The sequence below is a fragment of the Schistocerca piceifrons genome, chromosome 4 (genome assembly GCF_021461385.2).
Source record: "Schistocerca piceifrons isolate TAMUIC-IGC-003096 chromosome 4, iqSchPice1.1, whole genome shotgun sequence".
Lineage (NCBI taxonomy): Eukaryota > Metazoa > Arthropoda > Insecta > Orthoptera > Acrididae > Schistocerca > Schistocerca piceifrons.
This window is the reverse complement of record NC_060141.1, coordinates 263,220,384-263,244,425: the sequence shown is the minus strand read 5'-3', so window position 1 is coordinate 263,244,425 and position 24,042 is coordinate 263,220,384. Positions and strand designations below refer to the sequence as shown.

The window sequence follows — 24,042 nt, the reverse complement described above, 5'->3', positions numbered from 1 at the left end:
AATAAAGGTATAAGTACAGTTCCTTTTTAATAATATTTTAACACAATGATCTATTAGTCCCCCCTTGCACCAATAAATGGTGATTAGATTTTGTCAGACTTTGTTGCAGACTTTCCTTCACATAAGCAAAGTTTTCTGCCATGTGAATTCTTTATTGGATGGTTACAGTTTTTATACACCACATAACCATTTCACGCCATTTTACTACTAAGTTTTGCATTGCAGACTTTGCTGGAGATTTTGCCAAAACAGTTCCAGTCTTGAATTCTTGCACAAATGTTTCTGCACACATCTTTCTTGGGTTGTGCTTGATGTAACACTCAACAATGAACACACACTGTACTATCATGAGCACCATTTTGTGTTGCATTGAGGTGATCACTAAATACATATGGGTCTCTCACTCTCTCAAACATAATGATGCAGTGAAGCACTTGGGAGCAAGCATTCAGGAGTCGTGCATGTATAGGCATGTAAAAGCAACCAACTGGTGCATGGAAATCACGGTTTTCAACATTTTCTATGATGGCAGTTCTCTTGTTCATTAACAGGGGTTGAATCTGTGTCAGTCTTATAAAAATATTCCATTCCAGTTTTATTTTGTTCTCTCTGTAGTTCTTTGACAACCTCAATTGTCTCTTCCCTCCTAACATCAACGATAAACATTGTCAATTTACAGGTGTTAACCTTCTTTTCCATTGGCTGCTGATTTAGACATTTATTTATTTGTGCTAAATTTTTACCCATTCCATAAAGCAGCTGTTGAATATGTTTGCTGTTTCACTTGGCTCAGTACGGTAATATTTCATTATTCAGTACTGCTATAATGTTCTCATGTGTTTTCTTATTTTTGATTATTTCTTATTTATGGTGTTCCAAATAGTGTTTGATTTGTTTGTAGAGTTTCTGATATGCTCATGATTATGTACCATATTCATTTCAACTGTGTAATGACCTTTTGCAAAATCTTCGTATATTTTATAGTGTTGCAGGCATGGATCCACGGGTTTTTGTCACTTTCAATCTTTAATGCACCACAGTCAACAAGGATAAAAAAAAAAAGAATTACATATATATTCCAGCCTGAACTTTCCATTGTTTAATATATGAAATTGTAATTGGTTCATTAAAAAAATTAAAGTATCATTTAGAGTTCTAGCTTAAAGTCCACATTCTGATCCCTATTTACTATTTTTATGCACATTTTCCAGACCAAGAAACAGTATTTTATATTTTTTAGTATTTTTGTTGAAGTTAACATTTAGCTATATCTGCATTCTTTTTTATGTACATAACACACTTTCACCAATTGCTGTGTAAGATAGCTTGTGTTTGAAAACATATTGTCATTAGAGGAATTATTTATTTTATAGGTCCGGAATCAAGTTGAAAAGCTTGCAAATGGAATACACATTGGAACCAATTACCGCTTATATGCCATCGAAAGGGTTAGTAGTTTATTTCTATTTATAATTGTCTGATAAATGATGAAATTGTTATGAGTACTGTAAGTTTTTCATATTGATAATAAACAATATTGGCAACACATTTCAGTTCATAAAGGTTGTTCAAGCTATATTTGCACTGTACTTCATAAGTATATGTTGTACACATCCCTTTTCTTGTGGTATTTCTGTGAGTTTAGTTGTAATAATATCACAATTAGGTTATAGTACATAGTATCTGATTGTGGACCCTAGTGTTTAGTACTTCATTCTTAGCAATAATAATGGCATGGCATAATATGTTATGTCATTCTGAAAAACTATAATGTTTTCTTAGAATCTTCTTGCTACAACTGACACAATGTATCACATTACTTGGAAATTGCATAACTATTCATGGATCACTTGGTGATTGATGTATCTGACATTGTACATAATGAGGTGTAACTGAAGTAACTAAAATTCATGGAATTAATGAGGGTCTGTGGAAGGCACATAAACAAAGCATTAAATAAGAAATTATTGCCAACTATTAACTTTTAATTACACATTATCAGAAAATTTCCGATAGTGGGTGGGTGATCTGCATGCTGATCAGATTTCAGTCCTAGGTTCTTTAGTATTGTCTGTATTTGTGATTTTCCATCTAATAAATGCGCTTCATTTACTGAAAGCTACTTTCGTTACAGACCATGTTAGCATCCGTAATGCATCAGACACAATAAAAGGTGTACTCAGAGCCATTTGTTTGAAGCAATTTTCCTTCCAACTGAAAAAGTCAGATGGTTTGTTGGACCTTCTGTTCATATTTTTCCCTCACATCACCAGCCACTGGAAATGCTACAAGAATGTGAATATTGAAAGTGTTACACATAAATGTATGTTACTTGACTTACAGAAAAATGATACGTATGCATATCATATGTACTACACCCTCTCATGTGGTACATTGTAGTTAGTAGGTAACCTGCCTGTTATAAAGTGGTAGCATGTATGTGTTTGGTGATATCTATACGTTGTACCCAGAAATGAGTAACATCCTATCCACAGTCCTTCCCAATTCTCCTAAAGTGGTACTTCACCACTCAACCAATGTATGTGCAATATCCTACTCCATCCCTATGCCATATTCACTCCAAATCCCTTGGCACAGGGTCCATCTCCCTTGGAAAACCTAGACACAAATAAATGAACATTGTAAAAAACAGTTACAGAGGAAGGAAAAAAGGGGGAGGGGGAGAGTAAAATCAATTAAGCAGGGAAGTATAATAGGATAAGAGTATATGCTGGACACAAAGCTCCATTCTCTGGAGTTCGAGGATAATGGCACAGAATGTGAGGATCCATATAGTCTGCATGGTACAGCAGATTTCTTGTTATGCAATAATGTTTGCTCAGCAACTGAATACTGGAATTCTCGAAGGTAGACAGTTCATCTATATCGATTTGTTTCATGGTGGTCGTACTTAGGGAGTTTCTCAGTAGTTATGACTGCAAATGCAGCAAGTAAAGGTCAGCTTATAAATGACGTGAATAGTTTTGTACATTTTTTCAGTCATAGGGCTGCTGTTGATGATAGTGTGTGAATCAAATTTTACAGCAGGTGAGGCTGTAAGGTCAGAAATCTTATGGTAGGTGTGGTGGTCTAGGGTGGTATAAGGTTTGGAAAGTACGCTGCAAAAGGAGGATGATGAGAATACAAATCTTGTTGGTTTGAGGAGGATATCTGGGACAGGTATTGTTGTAGCTATGAGTACAAGGGGAATCACATGTCAGCCAGTGTACTTATCTTTACTGTTTGGACAAGTTGCCCACTGTGAAAATGTTGTATATTTGTTTTTTGTTTTACTAATTACGCTAATGGCCATTAAAATTGCTACACCAAGAAGAAATGCAGATGATAAACGGGTATTCATTGGACAAATATATTATACTAGAACTGACATGTGATTACATTTTCATGCAATTTGGATGCATAGATCCTGAGAAATCAGTACCCAGAACAACCACCTCTGGCCATAATAATGGCCTTGATATGCCTGTGCATTGAGTTAAACAGAGCTTGGATGGCGGGTACAGGTACAGCTGGCCATGCAGCTTCAACATGATACCATAGTTCATCAAGAGTAGTGACTGGTTTATTGTGACGAGCCAGTTGCTTGGCCACCATTGACCAGACATTTTCAGTTGGTGAGAGATCTGGAGAATGTGCTGGCCAGGGCAGCAGTTGAACATTTTCTGTATCCAGAAAGGCCTCTACAGGACCTGCAACATGCGGTCGTGCATTATCCTGCTGAAATGTAGGTTTTCGCAGGGATCGAATGAAGGGTAGAGCCACGGGTTGTAACACATCTGAAATGTAACGTCCACTGTTCAAAGTGCCGTCAATGTTAACAAGAGGTGACCGAGACATGTAACCAATGTCACCCAATATCATCACGCCGGGTGATACGCTAGTATGGCGATGACGAATACATGCTTCCAATGTGCGTTAACCGCGATGTCACCAAACATGAATGCGACCATCATGATGCTGTAAACAGAACCTGGATTCATCTGAAAAAATGACGTTTTGCCGTTCATGCACCCAGGTTCGCCGTTGAGTACACCATCGCAGGCGCTCCTGTCTGTGATGCAGCATCAAGGGTAACCAAAGCCATGGTCTCCGAGCTGATAGTCCATGCTGCTGCAAAGGTCGTCGAACTGTTTGTGCAGATGGTTGTTGTCTTGCAAACGTCCCCATCTGTTGACTTAGGGATCGAGACGTGGCTGCACGATCCGTTACAGCCAAGTCGATAAGATGCCTGTCATCTCGACAGCTAGTGATACGAGGCCATTGGACCCAGCACGGAAATTCCATATTACCCTGCTGAACCCACTGATTCCATATTCTGCTAACAGCCATTGGATCTCAACCGACGCGAGCAGCAATGTCATGATACGATAAACCGCAATCGCGATAGGCTACAATCTGACATTTATCAAAGTTGGAAACGTGATGGTATGCATTTCTTCTCCTTTCACGAGGCATCACAATAACATTTCACCAGGCAATGCCAGTCAACTGCTGATCGTGTATAAGAAATTGGTTGTAAACTTTCCTCATGTCAGCACACTGTAGGTGTCACCACCGGTGCCAACCTTGTGTGAATGCTCTGAAAAGCTAATCATTTGCATATCACAACATCTTCTTCCTGTTGGTTAAATTTTGCGTCTGTAGCACATCATCTTCATGGTGTAGCAATTTTAATGGCCAGTAGTGTACTTCAAGTACAGCTTACGTGACAAATCTTTGCTTGCAGTTACTGACTATAACAGAAATAATTAAGTGGTTTAAAAAAATATCATGACACTGTACAGGCTTTTTGTTTCAATTGCTGTCATGGCTGTACATAAAACATTTTACCTGAAGACTTAAAATAAGAATGTTGTGGTTGATGCAATGTTCTTGTACACTGTAAGTTCATTTACAGTACTACAAGTGATCACTTTGTGTTAAGAAAAAAAAAAAAGAGTTAAATGCTAGCGAGACTATATATAGAAAATTTTGGAAGTTTTAAAAAGTTTTATAGAAAGTTTTCAAAATTTTTATAATTATTCATTTGGTTATACCTGGGAAGGATCATCTGATTTTAAGGCCTGACTTGAAAAAGTTGGTGAGGAAGGTGGGATGATATATGAAAGGGGGAACGGACAGGAGGATAAAAACATAAAAATTCTAAGCAGCACCACAAGAGATTTATTTCTGGGGCGAGGTCAGTGGAGTAGTAGGGAAAGAGGAAAGCCCTGGACAGCATGCTGGTATGTGTATTGAGGTACATCACATTGCAGTGCATTATTTACAGCAAATACCTAGGTTGTGGGGAAGGGAAACTGATGAGGTCATAGTGGAGATACTTATGCTTGTTGGTGTGTTTGATACAGACTGAAGTTTGTATGTAAGGTTCTATGAAATAGAAGTTGATATCCAGGAAGAAATCTTAGGATTTGGATAAGGACTAGACAAGTTTCAGTTTGGGAACAGAGTTAAGTTGTTGAAGGGAGTAGGAGCAGTGGTTCTTCAGCATCTACTCAGAGCACAAAAATTTTACTGACAAATGTCAAGTTTCAGGGTCCAGTGGTAAAGCACATACATGGAGACTGAGAGGTCATGGAATCTAATCCAGTCTACCTTTAACGTTTCGGTGATGTGAAGATTGACAAGAAATGACATGTGGTTTGCATTCCATATTGAACTCTAGGTTCTATTTGTGCTGTGGAATTATGGGATAGACTATTGAAAGACTTACATGAGGCCAATGACATACATTAAAAAAAATGATGACTCTACAACAAATTGGGGAACAGAACTTCTAGAATTTAAGGTATGGCTCTTCTGTGGAATTAAGCGAAACGATTGTCATGTTATGAGATGATCTCAGTTCTCATTGCCAGACTCATTGAATTTATCTGTCATGGATGCAAGGTCATTGTTGTTAAACTCAATGTTAAAATGTAGTCTCAACCTCCTTTCACAATGCAAAAGTGTTGATGTGTTCCAAAGTAGCAAACCTTCATCATGAGTAATTCCAATGAGGAAGGTCTGCTCCTTTGAAATTCACTTCTAACGATTTTACGTTGTGAGAGGTGGGCCTACATTTTAACATTGCTACAGCTATTGTTTGTTCACAGAAGTGGCGCATGACAGATGAAGTAGTTATCGGTAAGGGTGAAGTTAGTTGATATGATAGTGAATGAGTTTTGTTTTTGCAACCTATCAGGTGGATTTTACAAGAAATATTACTTGAAAGCAGAGAAATCATATATATGTTGGATGCTTGTGTGGAGAAAGGTTTCATAAGAGGAAGTTTAAAGGTGGACTATAGTGATGGGAATGGATTTGAAATGCTCCAGGAAGTGATTGATATACTGCAATTTACAAATTGAAGGGAGGTTCCTTTTGATAATTTTGAGATGCTGGTCTGCTAGAGATTAGATAATCTGCATTTAGCTTTGAGCTCTGTTAACAGTGAGATGGATAGAATGGATATCAGTTCATTTTAGGTAACAGGTAGGGTGTACAAGGAGTTAAATTGCTGCAACTGAAATACCTTTTGAGGGGTTAATGTTGTCAGCATATTCTGAAGCCCAGTTTAGATGGTGTAAATGTTGCCTTTGTATAACTTTTCTGTCTTTCTTACCATCTAATTGTCCCTCAGTTCATGCAGTATCATGTATTCATTACCAAACAAAGTGACTGTTTGCAGGTTGAAACTTTTAATGGGGAACCAGTGCAACTAGTCCGCCTGCGTAATCCCTTGGGTCCTGGTGGGGAGTATGTGGGTGCATGGGCCAGGGATTCACCAGAATGGGATGAGGTACCACCCAGTGAGAAAGAGCGTCTCAATGTGCGGCACATGGGAGAAGGTGAATTCTGGTAAGTATCATCATACAGAAATCCTGGAAAGTAATGAGAGAAATAAGTATGAAGTACAGAATGTGATATGAATTAAATGTGAAGAACATGTGTAAAGCAGATGATAGAGTTATCTTATGCTTCGTAGGTATTTGATGCACTTTGACAACTAGTTCAATGCTTTTTATAAGTAAAGGAAAAACCAGAAAAATCCAATACTTTATGTAAGATGGTTGCCTGTCAAACTTGATTAAGTACAGTGAAGTATACAGCATGTGACATGGTATGAGCATATATTTCCAGACAAGAAAGTGTATCATAAGTTTGCACTGAAAAAATTTAAAATGTTGGTTTGTTATATATCACATAACATTAGTATGGGATTTGATAACTCTAATCAGTAATACACAACAGCATTATGAAAAGAATGGATTGCTACTCACCATATAGCGGAAATGTTGAGTCACAGACAATCCCAACAAAACGACAGTTACACAACTAAGCTTTGGTCCAAAAAGCCTTCTCCTGGATTAGATAGAACACACACACACACACACACACACACACACACACACACACACATATTCATACAAATGCAACTCTCACACACATGACCACTGTCTCTGGCTGACAAAGCCAGACTGCGAGCAACTCTACATAATGGGGGCAGTAAGTGCTGCTTGTGAGAGCACACAGGGACAAGATGGAGAGAGAGTAGGGCAGCTAGGTGTAGTTGGGAGGTTAAATGGAGGGCAGGAGGATGGGGGGGGGGGGGGGGGGGAAAGCACAAAAGGAGAAAAGGACAAAGACTGTGGGTGTGTTGGTGGAGTAGAAGGTTGTGTAGCACTGGAATGGGAACAGGGAAGGGGCTAGATGGGCAAGGACAATGACAAACAAAGGTTGAGGCCAGGAGAGTTACAGGAATGTAGGATATGTTACAGGGACAGTTACCACCTACGCAGTTCAGAAAAGCTGGTGTTGGTAGGAAGGATCCAGATAACACAGGCTATGAAACAATAATCAAAATTAAGAACATCATGTCGGGCAGTGTGCTCAGCAACTGGGTGGTCCAGCTGTTTCTTGACCACAGTTGGTCGGTGACCATTCATGCGGACAGATAGCCTGTTGGTTGTCATGCCCATGTAGAACGGAGCACAGGTTAACTTGATCACATGACTGGTTTCACAGGTAGCCCTGCCTCTGATGGGATAGGTGGTGCATGTGACCATACTGAAGTAGGTGGTGGTGGGAGAATGTATGGACAGGCCTAACGTGTAGGTCTATTACAGGGATATGAGCCATGAGGCAAGGGGCTGGGAGAAGGGGTTGTGTAGGGATGTATGAGGATCTTGTGTAGGTTTGGTGTGTGGTGTAATACCACTGTGAGAGGGGGTAGGGGGTTGGGGAAGATAGTGTGGTTGGACATTCCTCATTCAGGGCATGACAAGAGGTAGTCAAAGCCCTGGCAGAGAATGCAGTTCCATTACACAAGGCCTGGGTGGTAGTGCATTATGAGGGAAATGCTCCTCTGTGGCCAGACAATGGGACTTTGAGAGATGGTGGGTGACTGGAGAGATAAGACATGGGAGATCTTTTTTTGTATGACATTGGGAGGATAATCATGGTCTGTGAATGCCTCAGTGAGACCCTTGGTATATTTTGAGAGGGACTACTCAACACTACGGATGTGATGGCCATGGGTGGTTAGACTGTATGGAAGGGACTTCTTGATATAGAATGGTCAGCAGCTGTCAAAGTGGAGATATTTCTTGTGGGTGGTAGGTTTGATATGGATGGAAATACTGATGTAGCCATCTTCAATCTTCAGGTCAGTATCAAGGAAGGTGGCTTGTTGGGTTGAGGAGGACCAGGTGAAGGAAATGAGGGAAAGGTATTGAGGTTCTGGAGGACTGTGGATAGGATAGACTCATCTTTGATCCATATCACAAAGATGTTGTCAATGAACCTGAACCAGGTGAGAGATTTCGAATTCCAGCTGGTTAGGAAGGACCCCTGTAGATGGCCCATGAATTGGGTTGGCATAGAATGGGCATTAGGGATATGAGTGTAAAGGGAGTTGGCATCAATAGTGACAAGCTGGACACCATGTGGTAAAGGAACAAGTACTGTCGAGAGTTGGTGGAGGAAACTGTTGATGACTTTGATGTAGGAGGATAGGTTGTGGGTAATAGGCTAAGGTGATGGTCTGAGAGTAGAGATTCCCTCAGTGGGGGCACAGTAACTGGCAACAAGAGGGCATCCTGGATGGTTGGGTTTGTGGACATTAAGAAGCATGTAGAAGGTGGGGGCATGGGGAATGGTAGAGGTGAGGGGAGAGATAGGCTCTGGGGAGAGGTTCTGACGGGGGCCTAATGATTTGAAGAGAGAAAGAGATACTGCAGGATATCAGGAGTGAGGTCACTGTGGCCAGGATTGTAGGTGGATGAATCTGACAGCTGGCAGAGTCCTTCTGCCACGTAATCCTTGCAGTTCAAAACAACACTGGTGGAGCCTTTCCCAGAAATTAGGTTTATAATTTTGGGATCAGTTTTTAGGTGGTGAATTGTGGTTATTTTTATGGATGTAAAGTTAGCTTCCATTTTGAGGGATTTGGAAAATGTAGGTGATGCAAGGTTTGAGGTTAAGAAATTCTGGAAAGTTAACGGGGAGATCTGGAGGCAGTGGGGGTTGATCACAGGTGGATGTAGGAGTGGACTGAGCCAGCCAAGGTTTTACATTGGTCTTTGGGAGCCTTTGATGGTAGGGTGGGTGGCAAAACAGAGTTTCCACTATAGGGACCAGGAGAAGGAGAGAAGGTCTTTAAAAAGTCCAGCATATATGAATTTGGGACTGCTGCAAAAGGTAAGGCCTTTGGAAAGGACTGACTTTTCTGTGGGGCTGAGGCTTTTCGAAGAAAGATTCATGACTGTTTTTTATGTCTGCTTAGGTTCTGGATTCAGTATGGTGGTCAGATGGAGTTTTAGAGGGTGGGGTAAATGTAGCAGGTCTTCAAGGAAGAATCTGTCAGCTATGAATGAATGTGGGGAGGGTTTGGAAGCTGTTGTAGAAGTGATGGATAGTGGTAGTCCAAAGTGGGAGTGGGAAGTGAATGAGTTGGAGAGTTTTCTTGGGTGACATTGAGCATGCTGCTGTAGTTCCTGGAGGGCAAGGGTTTTTGTATGTAAGGTGGGATGCAGGAATTTGATATTGCAGAGTAGGAGAATTTCACGGATGGAGAGAAGACATTGCAAGGAGGTTTGAGCCTGATTGATGTGATTTTGCAGGAATATGTTGGTGAGAGTTAAGGACTGGCAGAATCTGAACGGATGTATGTCATTGTGGGAGGAAGTGTTGCAGTCGGAGATGGGTAATTTTGATGGTAAGGCCATCTGGGAGGATTCCATGAGCCAAGCAACAATGTAGGAACAGTATGTGGGACTGGGTTCTGGTTAGGGATAAGGAAAGTTTCTGTAGTGATACGGGTGGAAGGAGCAAGGATCCACAGTGGATGATAAAAATAGGTGAAAATTCGTAAATAACATAGAGAAATACACCAAAATACATGGAAAAAATCACAAAAAAGGTGAACGGATGAAGTATGGGGAAACAAGATGCTGGCCGGAGTGGCCGAGCGGTTCTAGGCACTACAATCTGGAATCGCTCGACCGCTATGGTCGTAGTTTGAATCTTGCCTCGGGCATGGATGTGTGTGATGTCCTTAGCTTAGTTAGGTTTAAGTAGTTCTAAGTTCTAGGGGACTGATGACCTCAGAAGTTAAGTCCTATGGTGCTCAGAGCCATTTGAACCATTTTGAAACAATATGAAACCTGAGGGAGTAGACCGACAGTGAATGTTGAAAACAAACAGCCAGAGACAGTGGTCATGTGTGTGACAGTTGTATTTGCAAGAATGTGTGCTTGTTTTGTCTAATCCAGAAGAACGCTTTTTGGCTGAAAGCTTTCTAGTTTAGCAGTCCTTTTGTTGTGCCCATCTGCAACTCAACATTTTCACTATATGTTGAGCAGAAATCTATTCGTTTTGGGCGTTGATGAGCATACAATTGAGTGCCCTGCAAACCAAACATGAAAACATCATCTATCCTTTTCATAATAGTGTCATTATTCCATCCTGGATTTTCCATTGTTTAATCAGCAATATATCATGTACAGGATTTGTGATGCTGTTAATGATGACATATACGAATGACATAGAAAGCTAATGCTACTATTCTTGTAAAATTACTCTCACTGTGTTTCATTACTAATAAAGCAATGTATTTTTGTCTATTACTGTCTTGTAAGATGACCTGTACAATCACACTTACACATGGAAAGACAGAAGGTCAGTGGGGACGTAGAACCCCTGGCTCTATCCCCTAATAATATCATGGCCCTACCGCAGCAATAACAACTGTATCTTAGCCAGATCAGTTCTCTGTAATACACACTCTATTCTACACACATTGTGTATATTCTGCAAGAATAAAAGTGATGGGAGTTCGAGTGATTATTTATCATCATAATTACCACACACATTCCGCACTACCTGCAGGTCTGTGTGTCCACTAGGGGCATCCCAGTCTGCACATACTGATAATATCTCATCCAAAGACACTCCTTTATAGCCATTTCATGAATGATAGCAAATTCTAGTCTCTCATTAAAGTAAAACATATCCACTATCACTTTACAATATAAACAGTGATGCACCAGTGAACAGAACTGCCATCCAATTGATCTGCACTATAGCTACATGCTATTATAAGCAATGAAAATGCTACCTCGTGCGACAAGTAATAAGCAATCAGTAGTGACCTGAATGAAAAGGTATGTAAATAACTTTAAATCCTGAATGTAAATGTACAGATGCATGTGTATAAAATTACTATAATATTTGCCAATTCTTTGTTTTAAATATGTTATGTAGACTAAATATTGGTACATTAGTGTAAGATTACTTGTTTTTATATTACAAGTACATACTCTACCCACAGTGAAATAAAATGTGACCAAATAATTTTTATTAATTTTAATCAATCAATTGGTATTTCTCATCTTGAAGACCAAAAATGAAAACCACGAATTGCTTAGCTTGCACAACTGGAATCACCATGTTTATGTTTGGGGAAAAAAGCTTACTTTCATTAGAACATATGACTTTACAGAGTTGAAATCCTTGTGAACTCAATGACTTGAAGGACATAATACATAATGATGCTGTGTAACTCTGATTTAAAATGTAAGTTACTCTCATTATGTCCATTTTTCCAGGATATCCTATTCAGATTTTGTGAAGACATTTACACACCTGGAGGTTGTCCATTTGGACAGTGATACAAGTCGAGATGAGCCATCACTTCATCATAAAAACACATGGCAAATGCGACTTTATCAGGGCTCTTGGAGGAGAGGAGTAACTGCTGGTGGTTGCCGAAATAATCCTGGTAAGGCTTTCATGTTAACCTGCAACCAACAACTGCAAAAATTTTAAAATAAGCAATTGTGTATTGTGAATTTATGCTGAATAACTTTAAAATCCAACTATCTTTAATGAATGTATAATGAAGTAATTGAAACTTACACTAAATATGAAACAAGAAATAAGTCTCCCTTCTTCATTACAGACACTTTCCACATAAATCCACAGTTACATCTCATACTGAGTGAGATGGAAGAAGTTATAATTTCTTTGAATCAACACAGTATAATGGAACCAAAGGTAAGACAAGAGTTCTTTCAAATCACAAATCAGTGATTAGCTTATTTTTCTAACTTCTACTAGTTTTCATACAGCAATTTGTTTCTGATTAGGCCAAGCTATTCCTTGATTCTTACCAAGATAATGTGTCTCTTCAAACACTGTTGCTGCTATGATAATGCTCATCTTTAGACTGTAATGTATTGCAATAATTACTTATTTGATGCCATGTAAGTGCAGCATCAGCATATCACTTTATTTTTCTTCTGCAGGTCATAGGATTTACAGCATACTCATTACCAAAAAACAGCACTGAAACTATTGGGAAGACATTTTTTAAGAAAAATAAATCCCTTGTGAACTCCCAGTATACAAATAGCAGACAGGTTTGTTGTAATCTTATGCCACTTATCTGATAGTGTAAGAGTTCATTGATGGTTTCAAAAGTATTTTGTGCTATTTGAAATTTGAAGTTAAAACACTTCTGAAATTTAATTTTGTTCAATATTTATCTTCCCAGGTCAGCCACAGATGTCAGCTTGAGCAGGGTGGTTACCTTGTATTACCAACTACTTTTGAACCAAGTCAAGAGTCAAGCTTCACACTAAGGGTTTATTCCAGCAAACCACTGAAATTAAAGTATGTAAAGAATGCTAAAGTATTCTTTTTTTTTAAATTTTAGAACCTCTCTTGATTGGTATTGAAAGGCATATGAAATGTTCTCTCAGAATTAAGTTCCAATGAGTTTTTTTCTTTTTCTAGGTTGTTGGACATTCACCCATCATTAGTTAAGTCAGCAATTATCAAGGTAAGAATGCAAATCATTCCATAGTTATTTACATAAATTCAGTATCTTAAGAACTGTAGGGCTGGTTCTGTGCTCAGGCAGTTGTGATGGTAGTGTTTGAATAGTAAACATCCATAGAAGCATGCAAAACAATGTACATGCTACTCAAATACCAGCTAACTTTGACAGGAAACTCCATGATTAAAATGAATAGAACCTCCATATCAAGCAGCAAGGTGTGCAAACTTCTGTAAGTCCAATCTAATAAAAGGAGGAATTTTATGACACATATTAAGCTATCCACAGAAAAAGCAGCGAATCATTATGCACAAGTTTGTGTCAGCCAGTAACATGAACTGCCAGCTACTGTCGCATGTTATTAGGGTGTACCATGACGGCTTCTTCAGTGTCATAGTTAACTTTACAGCCAGTCAAACATCACATTGGTTAGGATTCAATAATTGTGGGTTCAGCCGTAGATGGGTGCAGAGGAGTATACTTTTCAGACTCAGCAGACAAATATGATGTAGAGCAGAATCCACTAGTTACATGAAGGCAGACTGAAACAAGGGCAAATGATTAAAGAGGTAAATATCTGTAGCATAATCTGAGCTTGGAGAACAAATGAATAACAGTCTGACTGGAAAAACAGGATTACCTGTAGGCATCTGTATAACTTTTCCCAAGTGGCAAAGACAGACTACACTTGTGCCTTAATGACTCAACTCATTACCCCACATATTTACACAGAATAAGGAAATGGGCAGCAGCTCTCAACAATTGTGGAGAAATAGGGACACTTGAACGTGTGGTCCTTCATAGTACTTTACATTAAGATGCCATAGGATGGAAGTTACTTTACTGCAGTATGAGTTTTACAATATGGAACATAGAGATATTGTCAATTATGATTAAAGTGTATGCACAAAAATGAACAACAGCAGCAGAACCACCTCTAGAATGGAAAAATGAGGAAGTAAGCTCATTGGACATTTTAAGCTAGATGATGATAGTGCTGATTGAGAATGGGCTGTTGATGAATAAGCTAATTACTGATGTGTTAAATTTGAATACACAATTGTTTAAATTGTACATAAAAAATTTTAGACATAGGAACTCAAATGCTAATAAAAAGGCTTGAGTGCTTTTAAGCCCTGCAGAATCATTTGGCCATAGTTTGACATAGGGATAAATTCAGATGTAGAGAACTGTATGGCCATTAAACTTGAGAAATTCCAAAATATGTTATAACAGGACAGATAAAATATCTACTCATAACTGGTGCCATGGGGAAACACATAAAAATGCTTTGGAAATGTGCAATCTTTCAGAGCCAGTGGCTCCTTCTTCTTCTTCTGGCAGACGTGAAGTACGAAGGAGGTGATGTTATGGCATGGGAATGTTTTTAATAGTTAGGGTGTGCTCCCCTTAGGAAAACACTAAATGTAGAAGGATATGAACATTACTGGAATTGTCTGGCCTACCACTGAGTCCCAACCTGAACCCCATGGAATGCCTTTAGAATGAGTTAGAATGTCAGCTTTGGTCCAGATTCCAGCATCCAATATAATTACCTTCTTTGGCTTCATCTGTTGAGGAAGAATGGGCTGGCATTCTTCTGCAGAAATTCAGACATTTGACTGAAGCTTTTCGAGCAATTGGCTTCTTCTTCTGGCAGATGAGTTGAGTGGGAAGGAAGGAAGATGAAGGAGAAACCAGTGAGATTTAGGAAATCCCTCTTACTTCCCTTCTACCAGAAGGAGGAGCCACTGGCTCCAAAAGCTTGCACTTTTCTATAACTTTTGTATGTGAGTTCCCTGCTGCTGCTTTGTGACTAGATTTTTTTTATCTAGCCTGTTATATTTTCCAAAACTGAATATTTTCATTGAGCTATTCCAAGACTTCTGTTTACCACAATAACAGAATAAGGACAGAGGGTTCTGTTGGTTTTTCTTTTGCTTCTACTTCTGTCTTATTGCTTTCTTTAATTTCTACATTTTGTTATTAATAAGACTAGATTTTAGAAGTAGATGTTTAATATATACATTCAATCTCATATTGAAAGAAATGTAAAGTATACAGTGTATAATGAACCACCTTAGAATAATAAGGTTGTAGTAAGTTGTACATAAATACATAAATAAATCTTAATAATTATAGCTTGTATTGGTGTAAAATTGAAAGTGCCAGAACTGGAAGGTGATGCTTCAGAGGCAATCTTAAGAATAATTTATATCTAAAGAAAGTTTAAATAAAAATGCACCAGAAAAATTATGTAATATATGTTTTGTTGGCTTAAAGAAAATGATAATAGGAAATACAGGTAAGTGGATATCCTACTTTTTAGATTTGCATCTCACATAAGTTGTAAGTTCTACCTCTGCTTATGAGTTGGGAATATATCTAGCAATATTAATATAGTAGGTTAGTTTGATGTTTCATCGTCAGCACTTTCATGTAATAAGTTGTGCTTGTAGGAACATTACCTGAAGCAGGTAATTGTCAACTTACACTATTTGATCAAAAGTATTCAGATGTCATCTTCTGAATGGAATTGACCACTACATGTCATGAGAGTGGACCCACCTATGTATAAGGAGGCAGGAAGTATTGTGTTGTTGGTGGAGAAGCAGTAAAAGCAGAATGGGTCAGTCAGTAGAACTCAATGACTACAAACATTTGCTATTCACTGGTATCACATGAGTAATGTAGCCATCAGGGGCAGTTCAACCCTTGTAAAGATACACATATTGACTGTTGGTGACATGATTGTGAAGTGGAAATTTGAAAGGATAACCACAGCTAAACCAAGAACAGGCAGAAGTCGTGTACTGATGGACTGGAACTGTCGAGAATTGTGGAAAATGGTTGTAAAAAATTACATGAAATCAGTGGAATGAACTGCTTACAAGTTCTGAAGTGCTAACAGCAGTCCAGCTAACACAATGACTGTGTTGAAGGCGGTACCATGCTTCAGCATCTTCTCATAAGCACTCATTTTTATTGTCAGTGCTAAGTGACACTTGAAGTAGTGTAAAGAATGATGCCACTGGACTGGACTGGACTGGAAATGAGTGATTTGGAATGATGGCTCATCCTATACCCTGTGGCAATCCAGTGGAAAGGTTTGGGTTTGGCAAATGCAGGGAGACTATTATCTGCCATTATTTGTTGTGCCAACACATGGTATGGATGTGTTTTTTGTAGTTAGGGTGTATTCCCCTTATTGTGATTAAGAAAACACTAAATGTGGAAGGGTCTGAACATTTCTGAAATGGACTGACCTAGCCCTGAGTCACAACTTTCATTCAAAGCATCCCCAGCAGTGTTCAATCCATTGTAAATGTGAAGAGTGGATACACCCTGTATTAATGTCCTTTGGTAGGTGCCCAGATACTTTTGATCATATACTTTATTTGCATGTAATAACTGGATCGTATCAGTAACTACTGCATTGATATGTTTTCTGAAGCTATATTTACACAGATTCAGGCTTTCAACAACATTATTTATGGCAAATAAAATAATGTTTCAGTATGGTGAGAACTAGTCTGGATGATTCAAAGGGAATCAGAAACAAAGTGTTCATAACAAATGTGTTATCAATTACAACAGATTATTACAAATCTTATGAAATTAATATACAAAAATTCAGAATGTTACAGCAGGGAAAGAGTTGTAGCATAAGCAGTTAGTATAAGATTCTAAATAAATAATTGAATAAAGGTTCCAGGGGAATTGTGTGAGGAAAATAGGAAAAGAAATAGTTTAAAGAAATATCAGTAATAAAGTTAGATTTACTTAGACTACTGCAGTGATGCACTTAGTGCATTTGTGACTAAAGCGTATCACATGGGGATCACCTAAATAGGATTAAACTGAGAAAAGATTACATTGGTAGCATCTTTATTATGAAGTGTGCAGCTATTTAAAAAATGCTGTGTATTTGGCAGAGACAAATGAAAAGTGTAGATGAAGCAAAACTGCACACCAACAAAGACAAAAGAAAGAAGCAGCAAATGACAGAAAAACAGCAGCAAAAGAACACATGGAAACAAAAAAAGCCACAAAGTAATTTACCGATGGTTTTGTTCTTTCCCCTTTTTTTACCTTATTTGGTGTTTTGTTCTTTACATAACTCACATACTATATAAAAAGTGTTCTTTAGCATTTTTTATATTATTCCAAGCCTAACTGTGTGTACAAATTGTTTAAGTTTAAGTAATATGAATATCAAACTTCTTCAGATTGAGTACCACGCATGAAATCCAAACATATTTACAATCTCACATTGACTGACTCATATCGCAGTTACCTCATTTAAACATTTTCTTTCCTGTAGGCACCACCCTTACTGGATGGAAAAAGTTTCAGCCAATATGAAGCTGTCTTTCTTCAGTTGGCTGATGAGCATCGGACTGTTAATGCATTTGAATTACAAGAGCTGTTAGATGCTTGCTTACCAAATGGTAAATACCATCTTGTTATTACTTGAATGTTCTGAGTTCTACGCATCTGACCTTTCTCTAACTGTGTTGTAAAATGTTTCAGATTACATCAAGAGCTGTGCTTGTATGGAAGTATGCAGACAAGTGGTTCTTACACTAGATGTATCCTTTATTGACACAGAAACCTGTGTAAAATATGGACTGTTTGTGCATCATTATGATAAACTTCTAATTTAATTTACCTAAGTAATAGGCAAAATGTTAAGAACAAGAAATTCAAAAACATAATTCACTGTGTAGTGTCAAATAAGCATATATTATGTGACTTGTCAGTGAGAAGCACAACCTTAATATGATACAGGTCTTCTTCTCACTTTCCATACTGTTGTGTTCCAGTATTACAGTATAATAACAAAATTTTGGTGGTAATTTTATAACAAGGCTTGTAATGCTGCATGCAATTTAGTCTTTAATCGGAACACATTGAACGTGAGTGCTACTGTGTGTTTGAAATTTCATAAGGCAGACTCACATAAAGAAATATTCAACATACTGAGATGTACACAGCTAACAAAGAGATTGAAGTACTAGGTTGGGGTCCAAGGGGACTCACTTTCAGTGATAATCCTTGTGTAATATTGGTGTGCACCGCACATCAGAATATCATCTGTGAATATGTGTGTTCCTTATCTGTGTAAAAGTGAGTACCGAGTAAATAGCAAGGATCTATTGACATATTGACTACTCATTTGCTACAGAGTTCTGTGTCAGTTAGGATCTACAAGTTACTTTCCTCAACTACATCCATGGCAGTACTCAACAGGTGACAGCTTTTGATTTCCATGTTATGGAACAAATTTTAATTATGCTTCACTACAGAAGCTTACAACCACCACACAAATGTAGCTGCTTGCAATCTGTATTGACTGACTAGTCTTTTTCAACTACGGGGATGTGTAAAGACTGTGATAAACCTTACCATGCCAAAACATTGAGTTCTCAGATTGGTGAGGTTTATTCATTGCCCAATGTGCATAAAACAGATGATTATAAGACATGTTAAGTGATGCTTAAAGTAATAAGAACTTTGCTGTTATCTTGTAGGTTATCATTACAAGTGTAAAGGAATCAGGCCACACCAAAGACAGGTACTGGCCAATGGAATGTGTGTTCAGCAGCTTTGCATCGTCTCCATGTTGACAGACTACACTGGGCCACCCTGCAGGAGGTATTGCAACTGATTATGACAATTGGGTTGTCAACCAGCCCAGAACAATTGGCATGAGCCAGAAACACTGCTGTTACTGTGAAATCAATAGGGAGCAACAGTATTTCATTGTGGTTGAATATGTTGATCATCGTTTGGCCCACAGGGAAGTATGTGACATGCAGTTTGTTTCAGCCAGAGCAATCACTGTAATGCTGCTGTCACTGGGCCATAAATGGAGGACCTCTGCCTGCATGCCCAGCCTGGGCAGCCAGTGCTGTGCCAACTGCTCACCCCTGCTCTTCAGCTTCAGTCCAGACTTTGGTGCTGTGCAATGCTGTCATTGTACTGCTCGGATGCTGCAAACTTCCACAGTAAACATGATGCTGTTGGCTGCCCATGATCAAGGCATCATGCTGCCTTAGGTGGCATACTGTATGCCAGCTCAGCACTCTGCCTTCTAGGCAGCACTTCCTCTCTGCTCACAGTATGCCATTGCCTGCAGCTACAGCACTGAATATTATGAAAGAATACCAGATCACACCAGAAAACAGAGCGCATTCAGAAGATTGTTTGAGCTGGACAAATTATAAAGAACTGCTATATGATCACCACTGGTTTTTCTGCAGCTTTTTACTTGTCACATTTGTCCCCACACCATCAATAAATGTATACAGTGCCTACAGAAGACTATGGTACATTCTGACATGCAAGAATTATCTATCTTTCCTTTCTGCACCATTATACAAAGACTGGTAACAAATCCATCATCTTCAGAAATGTATAGAGGAAAAAAGTCTATGATGACAGTCATGTTAATGACATTATTAAAATTTAAAGTGGCTTTATGAAACTGTGAAACTGATTTTAGATTAAAAAGATCTGAAAGGGGTTACACAATCAGTCTTGTAGGAAGAGAGAATGATGTCATACTTAAAACTTAATACTAGGGAGCACACTGTAGATATGAAAAGAGAGTAAATTGTGTGCCTAACTATCAAATATTTTGAATTTAATAAGAATGTAAAAAAAGTAAAGGAGGTGGATTGGATTAAAAGTGAAAAGAATAGTTGCACTGTGGAACAGTTTGCTCAAACAACAACTGAGAAAAATCAGCATAATAATGTAAGGAGGTACCTTTAAAATGAAGAAATAAAAAAAATTGTCTCCACACCCTGTGCCCAGCAGTTTCCCTTTTCTCTGTCCCATCATCCCTCCCAATCTACATCTCCATGTACCTTCCTCATGCACTACATCCCCACCAGATCTGGTATCTGTGCGTCACATACCTAGCCCATATAGCTGCCACCACCCCCATTCCACCCGCCTCCCTGCCCCTCCCATATTCCTAGCTAGCAAACCTGCTGCAAGTCTCTGAGATGCTAGCTAAATACCCTCAATTGCACTTCCTGACTCCTTTCTCTCTCTCCCTCTCCCTCTACTCACCACACCTGACTCAACCCCATGCCCAGCCAAGTCCACCTGCTGAAATGAAATCCCAAAGTTCTGTGTCCAGCTGGCACACTGTAGGAGCGTAGGTGTGTGTGCATGCATGCGTGTGAGTTTATTGGTATTTATACTATTTTTTATAAAAATTTTATTCTGAAAGCAAGCAGTTTTCCTTATGTTTTATGTATTTCTGTTGATGACTCAGTACTTCTGCTATTTGGTGAGTGATCTCCTTTACTCCTAAAATAAACACATAAAAAAAGTTTAGCATCATCTCGGTTCCGAGAGTTCTGGAACCTGTATAGAAAATTGGAATATAGAGATCAACATAAACATCATTTCCGCCCTTTTTATTGCTCATGAAAACCACACATTGCATGTTGTAGCACCATACAACGTGACCTTCAGAGGTGGTGGTCCTGACTGCTGTACACACCAGTACCTCTAATATCCAGTAGCACATCCTGTTGCATAGATGCATGCCTGTATTAGTCATGGCATACTATCCACAAGTTCATCAAGGCACTATTGGTCCATATTGTCCCACTCCTCAACAGCAATTTGGTATAGATCCCTCAGAATGGTTGGTGGGTCACGTCATCCATAAACTGCCCTTTTCAATCTATCCCAGGCATGTTTGATAGGGTTCATGTCTGTAGAACATGCTGGCCACTCTAGTCGAGCGATGTCATTACCCTGAAGGAAATCATTCACAAGATGTGCACAATGGGGTCACGAACTGTCGTCCATGAAGACGAATGCCTCGCCAATATGCTACTGATATGGTTGCACTATCGGTCAGAGGATGGCATTCACGTATTGTACAGCCATTATGGCCTCTTTCATGACCACCAGCGGCATTACGTTGGCCCCACATAATGCCACCCCAAAACAGCAGGGAACCTCCACCTTGCTGCACTCACTGAACAGTGTGTCTAAGGTGTTCAACCAGACCGGGCTGCCTCCAAACATGTCTCTGATGATTGTCTGGTTGAAGGCATATGCAACACTCATCAGTGAAGAGAACATGATGGCAATCCTTAATGGTCAATTCGGCATGTTGTTGGGCCCATCTGTACTGCACTGCATGTTGTTGTGGTTGCAAATATGGACCTCGCCGTGGATGTTGGGAGTGAAGCTGCACATCATGCAGCCTATTGTGCAAAGTCCTGTGGCTGCACGAAAAGCATTGTTCAACATCATGGCATTGCTGTCAGGGTTCGTACAAGCCATAATCCATAGGTAGTGGTCATCCATTGCAGTAGTAGCCCTTGGGCATCCTGAGCGAGGCATGTCATCGACAGTTCCTGTCTCTCTTTATCTCCTCAATTTCTGGGGACACTTCCCTTGTTGAGAGTCGTTCCTGGCACAAAGTAACAATGCAGACAAGATCAAATCATGGTACTGACAGTCTAGGCATGGTTGAATTACAGACAAGCCGTGTGCTTCCTTACTGGTGAAATGACTAGAACTGATCGGCTGTCGGACCCCTCTGTCTAATAGGTGCTGCTCATGCATGGTTGTTTATATCTTTGGGCAGGTTTAGTAACACCTCTGAACAGTCAAAGGGATTGTGTCTGTGATACAATATCCACAGTTAAGGTCTATTCTCAGGAGTTCTGGGAACCAGTGCGATGCAAAACTTTTTTGGATGTGTGTATTTGCATTATACTACACACTTTATACTATATTTAAAACAAGGCTAACATCAACATAGACAACTTATGTAATCTGAATGGAAGAGAAATATGGCATATACCATAAAAACTGAACTAAGAAAAACATCTTTTTTCCAAAATGAAAGGAAATGGTAAATGCGGTAGTGGTTAACACATACAACATTTGGTGAGATTCTGAAGACCTCCTCAAACCATTTTCCTGCATGTATTTAATGTTATCCTTTTCATTCTCACATTTGTGATGTTTCCATTGTTACTACTACAAGATTTTTTTTTCGAAGAATGAGGTGCATGAACAGATGTACATGCTATCTATCCACTTACTTGCACCCATTCTTCAGCTTTCTGTATAATAATGAAGACTATAAAGCATTTGTATTAGAATCTAATTCAGACATTAGCTTTAATCCTCTGTTTCAGACTTCTGTGTGCCTGTCGGAACTACATGTTGCAACACTAATGCATCTAGACATTTGTATTGAACTTGTCCTCCTAACCTACTTGTCAATTTATTCTTAAATAACTGTATAGCATTTTATAAAATAGATGTAAGTACTGTACTCTTCTTCAGCATAGAGTGTGTAGTTATTAGGACAGCTTCAGAATTAAAAATTTTGTTCTGTAGACAGGAATTATTATAGACTGTTATAAAATACATGGGCATACGTTCATTTAATCAATAATTTGCATTATTTAAGTTGCAATATACATCTGTATATATTTCTTAACCAAAGACAGACATCGGGTAGTGGAAGATTAAAATTCAATGATTTTAAAGATCTCATGTGCAGCTTAAAATACTGGCAGATAGCCTTTAAGAACCACACAAAGGAAAAAACTGGAATATTAAAGGCAGAAAGGCTAAGGGATGCCCTTTTGGAAGTTGGTAAGTCTGTATTTTTACTGAAATATTGATTGATTGATTCATTCATTCAGATTAGATTAGATTAGATTAATACTAGTTCCATGGATCATGAATACGATATTTGTAATGATGTGGAACGAGTCGAATTTTCCAATACATGACATAATTACGTTAATTTAACAACATACTTAAGTTAATATAACAACTTTATTTTTTTTTGTGTTTTTTATTTTTATTTTATTTTTTTTTTAATATTTTTTTTTCTTAATTTATATCTAAAAATTCCTCTATGGAGTAGAAGGAGTTGTCATTCAGAAATTCTTTTAATTTCTTCTTAAATACTTGTTGGTTATCTGTCAGACTTTTGATACTATTTGGTAAGTGACCAAAGACTTTAGTGCCAGTATAATTCACCCCTTTCTGTGCCAAAGTTAGATTTAATCTTGAATAGTGAAGATCGTCCTTTCTCCTAGTATTGTAGTTATGCACACTGCTATTACTTTTGAATTGGGTTTGGTTGCTAATAACAAATTTCATAAGAGAGTATATATACTGAGAAGCTACTGTGAATATCCCTAGATCCTTAAATAAATGTCTGCAGGATGATCTTGGGTGGACTCCAGCTATTATTCTGATTACACGCTTCTGTGCAGTAAATACTTTATTCCTCAGTGATGAATTACCCAAAAATATGATGCCATATGAAAGCAATTAGTGAAAATAGGCGTAGTAAGCTAATTTACTAAGATGTTTATCACCAAAATTTGCAATGACCCTTATTGCATAAGTAGCTGAACTCAAACGTTTCAGCAGATCATCAATGTGTTTCTTCCAATTTAATCTCTCATCAATGGACATACCTAAAAATTTGGAATATTCTACCTTAGCTATATGCTTCTGATTAAGGTCTATATTTATTAATGGCGTCATACCATTCACTGTACGGGACTGTATGTACTGTGTCTTATCAAAATTCAGTGAGAGTCCGTTTACAAGGAACCACTTAGTAATTTTCTGAAAGACAGTATTGACAATTTCATCAGTTAATTCTTGTTTCTCAAGTGTGATTA

General features: G+C 38.5%; 1 protein-coding gene across 1 annotated transcript in view; it reads left to right on the top strand.

The window, feature by feature from the left end:
- LOC124795276 (calpain-C) overlaps positions 1 to 24,042 on the top strand; it is a 449,990-nt gene that overhangs the window by 398,497 nt on the left and 27,451 nt on the right. Inside the window, exons 6-15 of the mRNA XM_047259222.1 lie at positions 1,374 to 1,448; positions 6,692 to 6,861; positions 12,111 to 12,283; positions 12,464 to 12,558; positions 12,810 to 12,923; positions 13,058 to 13,176; positions 13,300 to 13,345; positions 17,667 to 17,793; positions 17,876 to 17,934; positions 22,846 to 22,993. Coding sequence (XP_047115178.1) covers positions 1,374 to 1,448; positions 6,692 to 6,861; positions 12,111 to 12,283; positions 12,464 to 12,558; positions 12,810 to 12,923; positions 13,058 to 13,176; positions 13,300 to 13,345; positions 17,667 to 17,793; positions 17,876 to 17,934; positions 22,846 to 22,993 — 1,126 coding nt within the window. The remainder of the gene's footprint in view (positions 1 to 1,373; positions 1,449 to 6,691; positions 6,862 to 12,110; positions 12,284 to 12,463; positions 12,559 to 12,809; positions 12,924 to 13,057; positions 13,177 to 13,299; positions 13,346 to 17,666; positions 17,794 to 17,875; positions 17,935 to 22,845; positions 22,994 to 24,042) is intronic.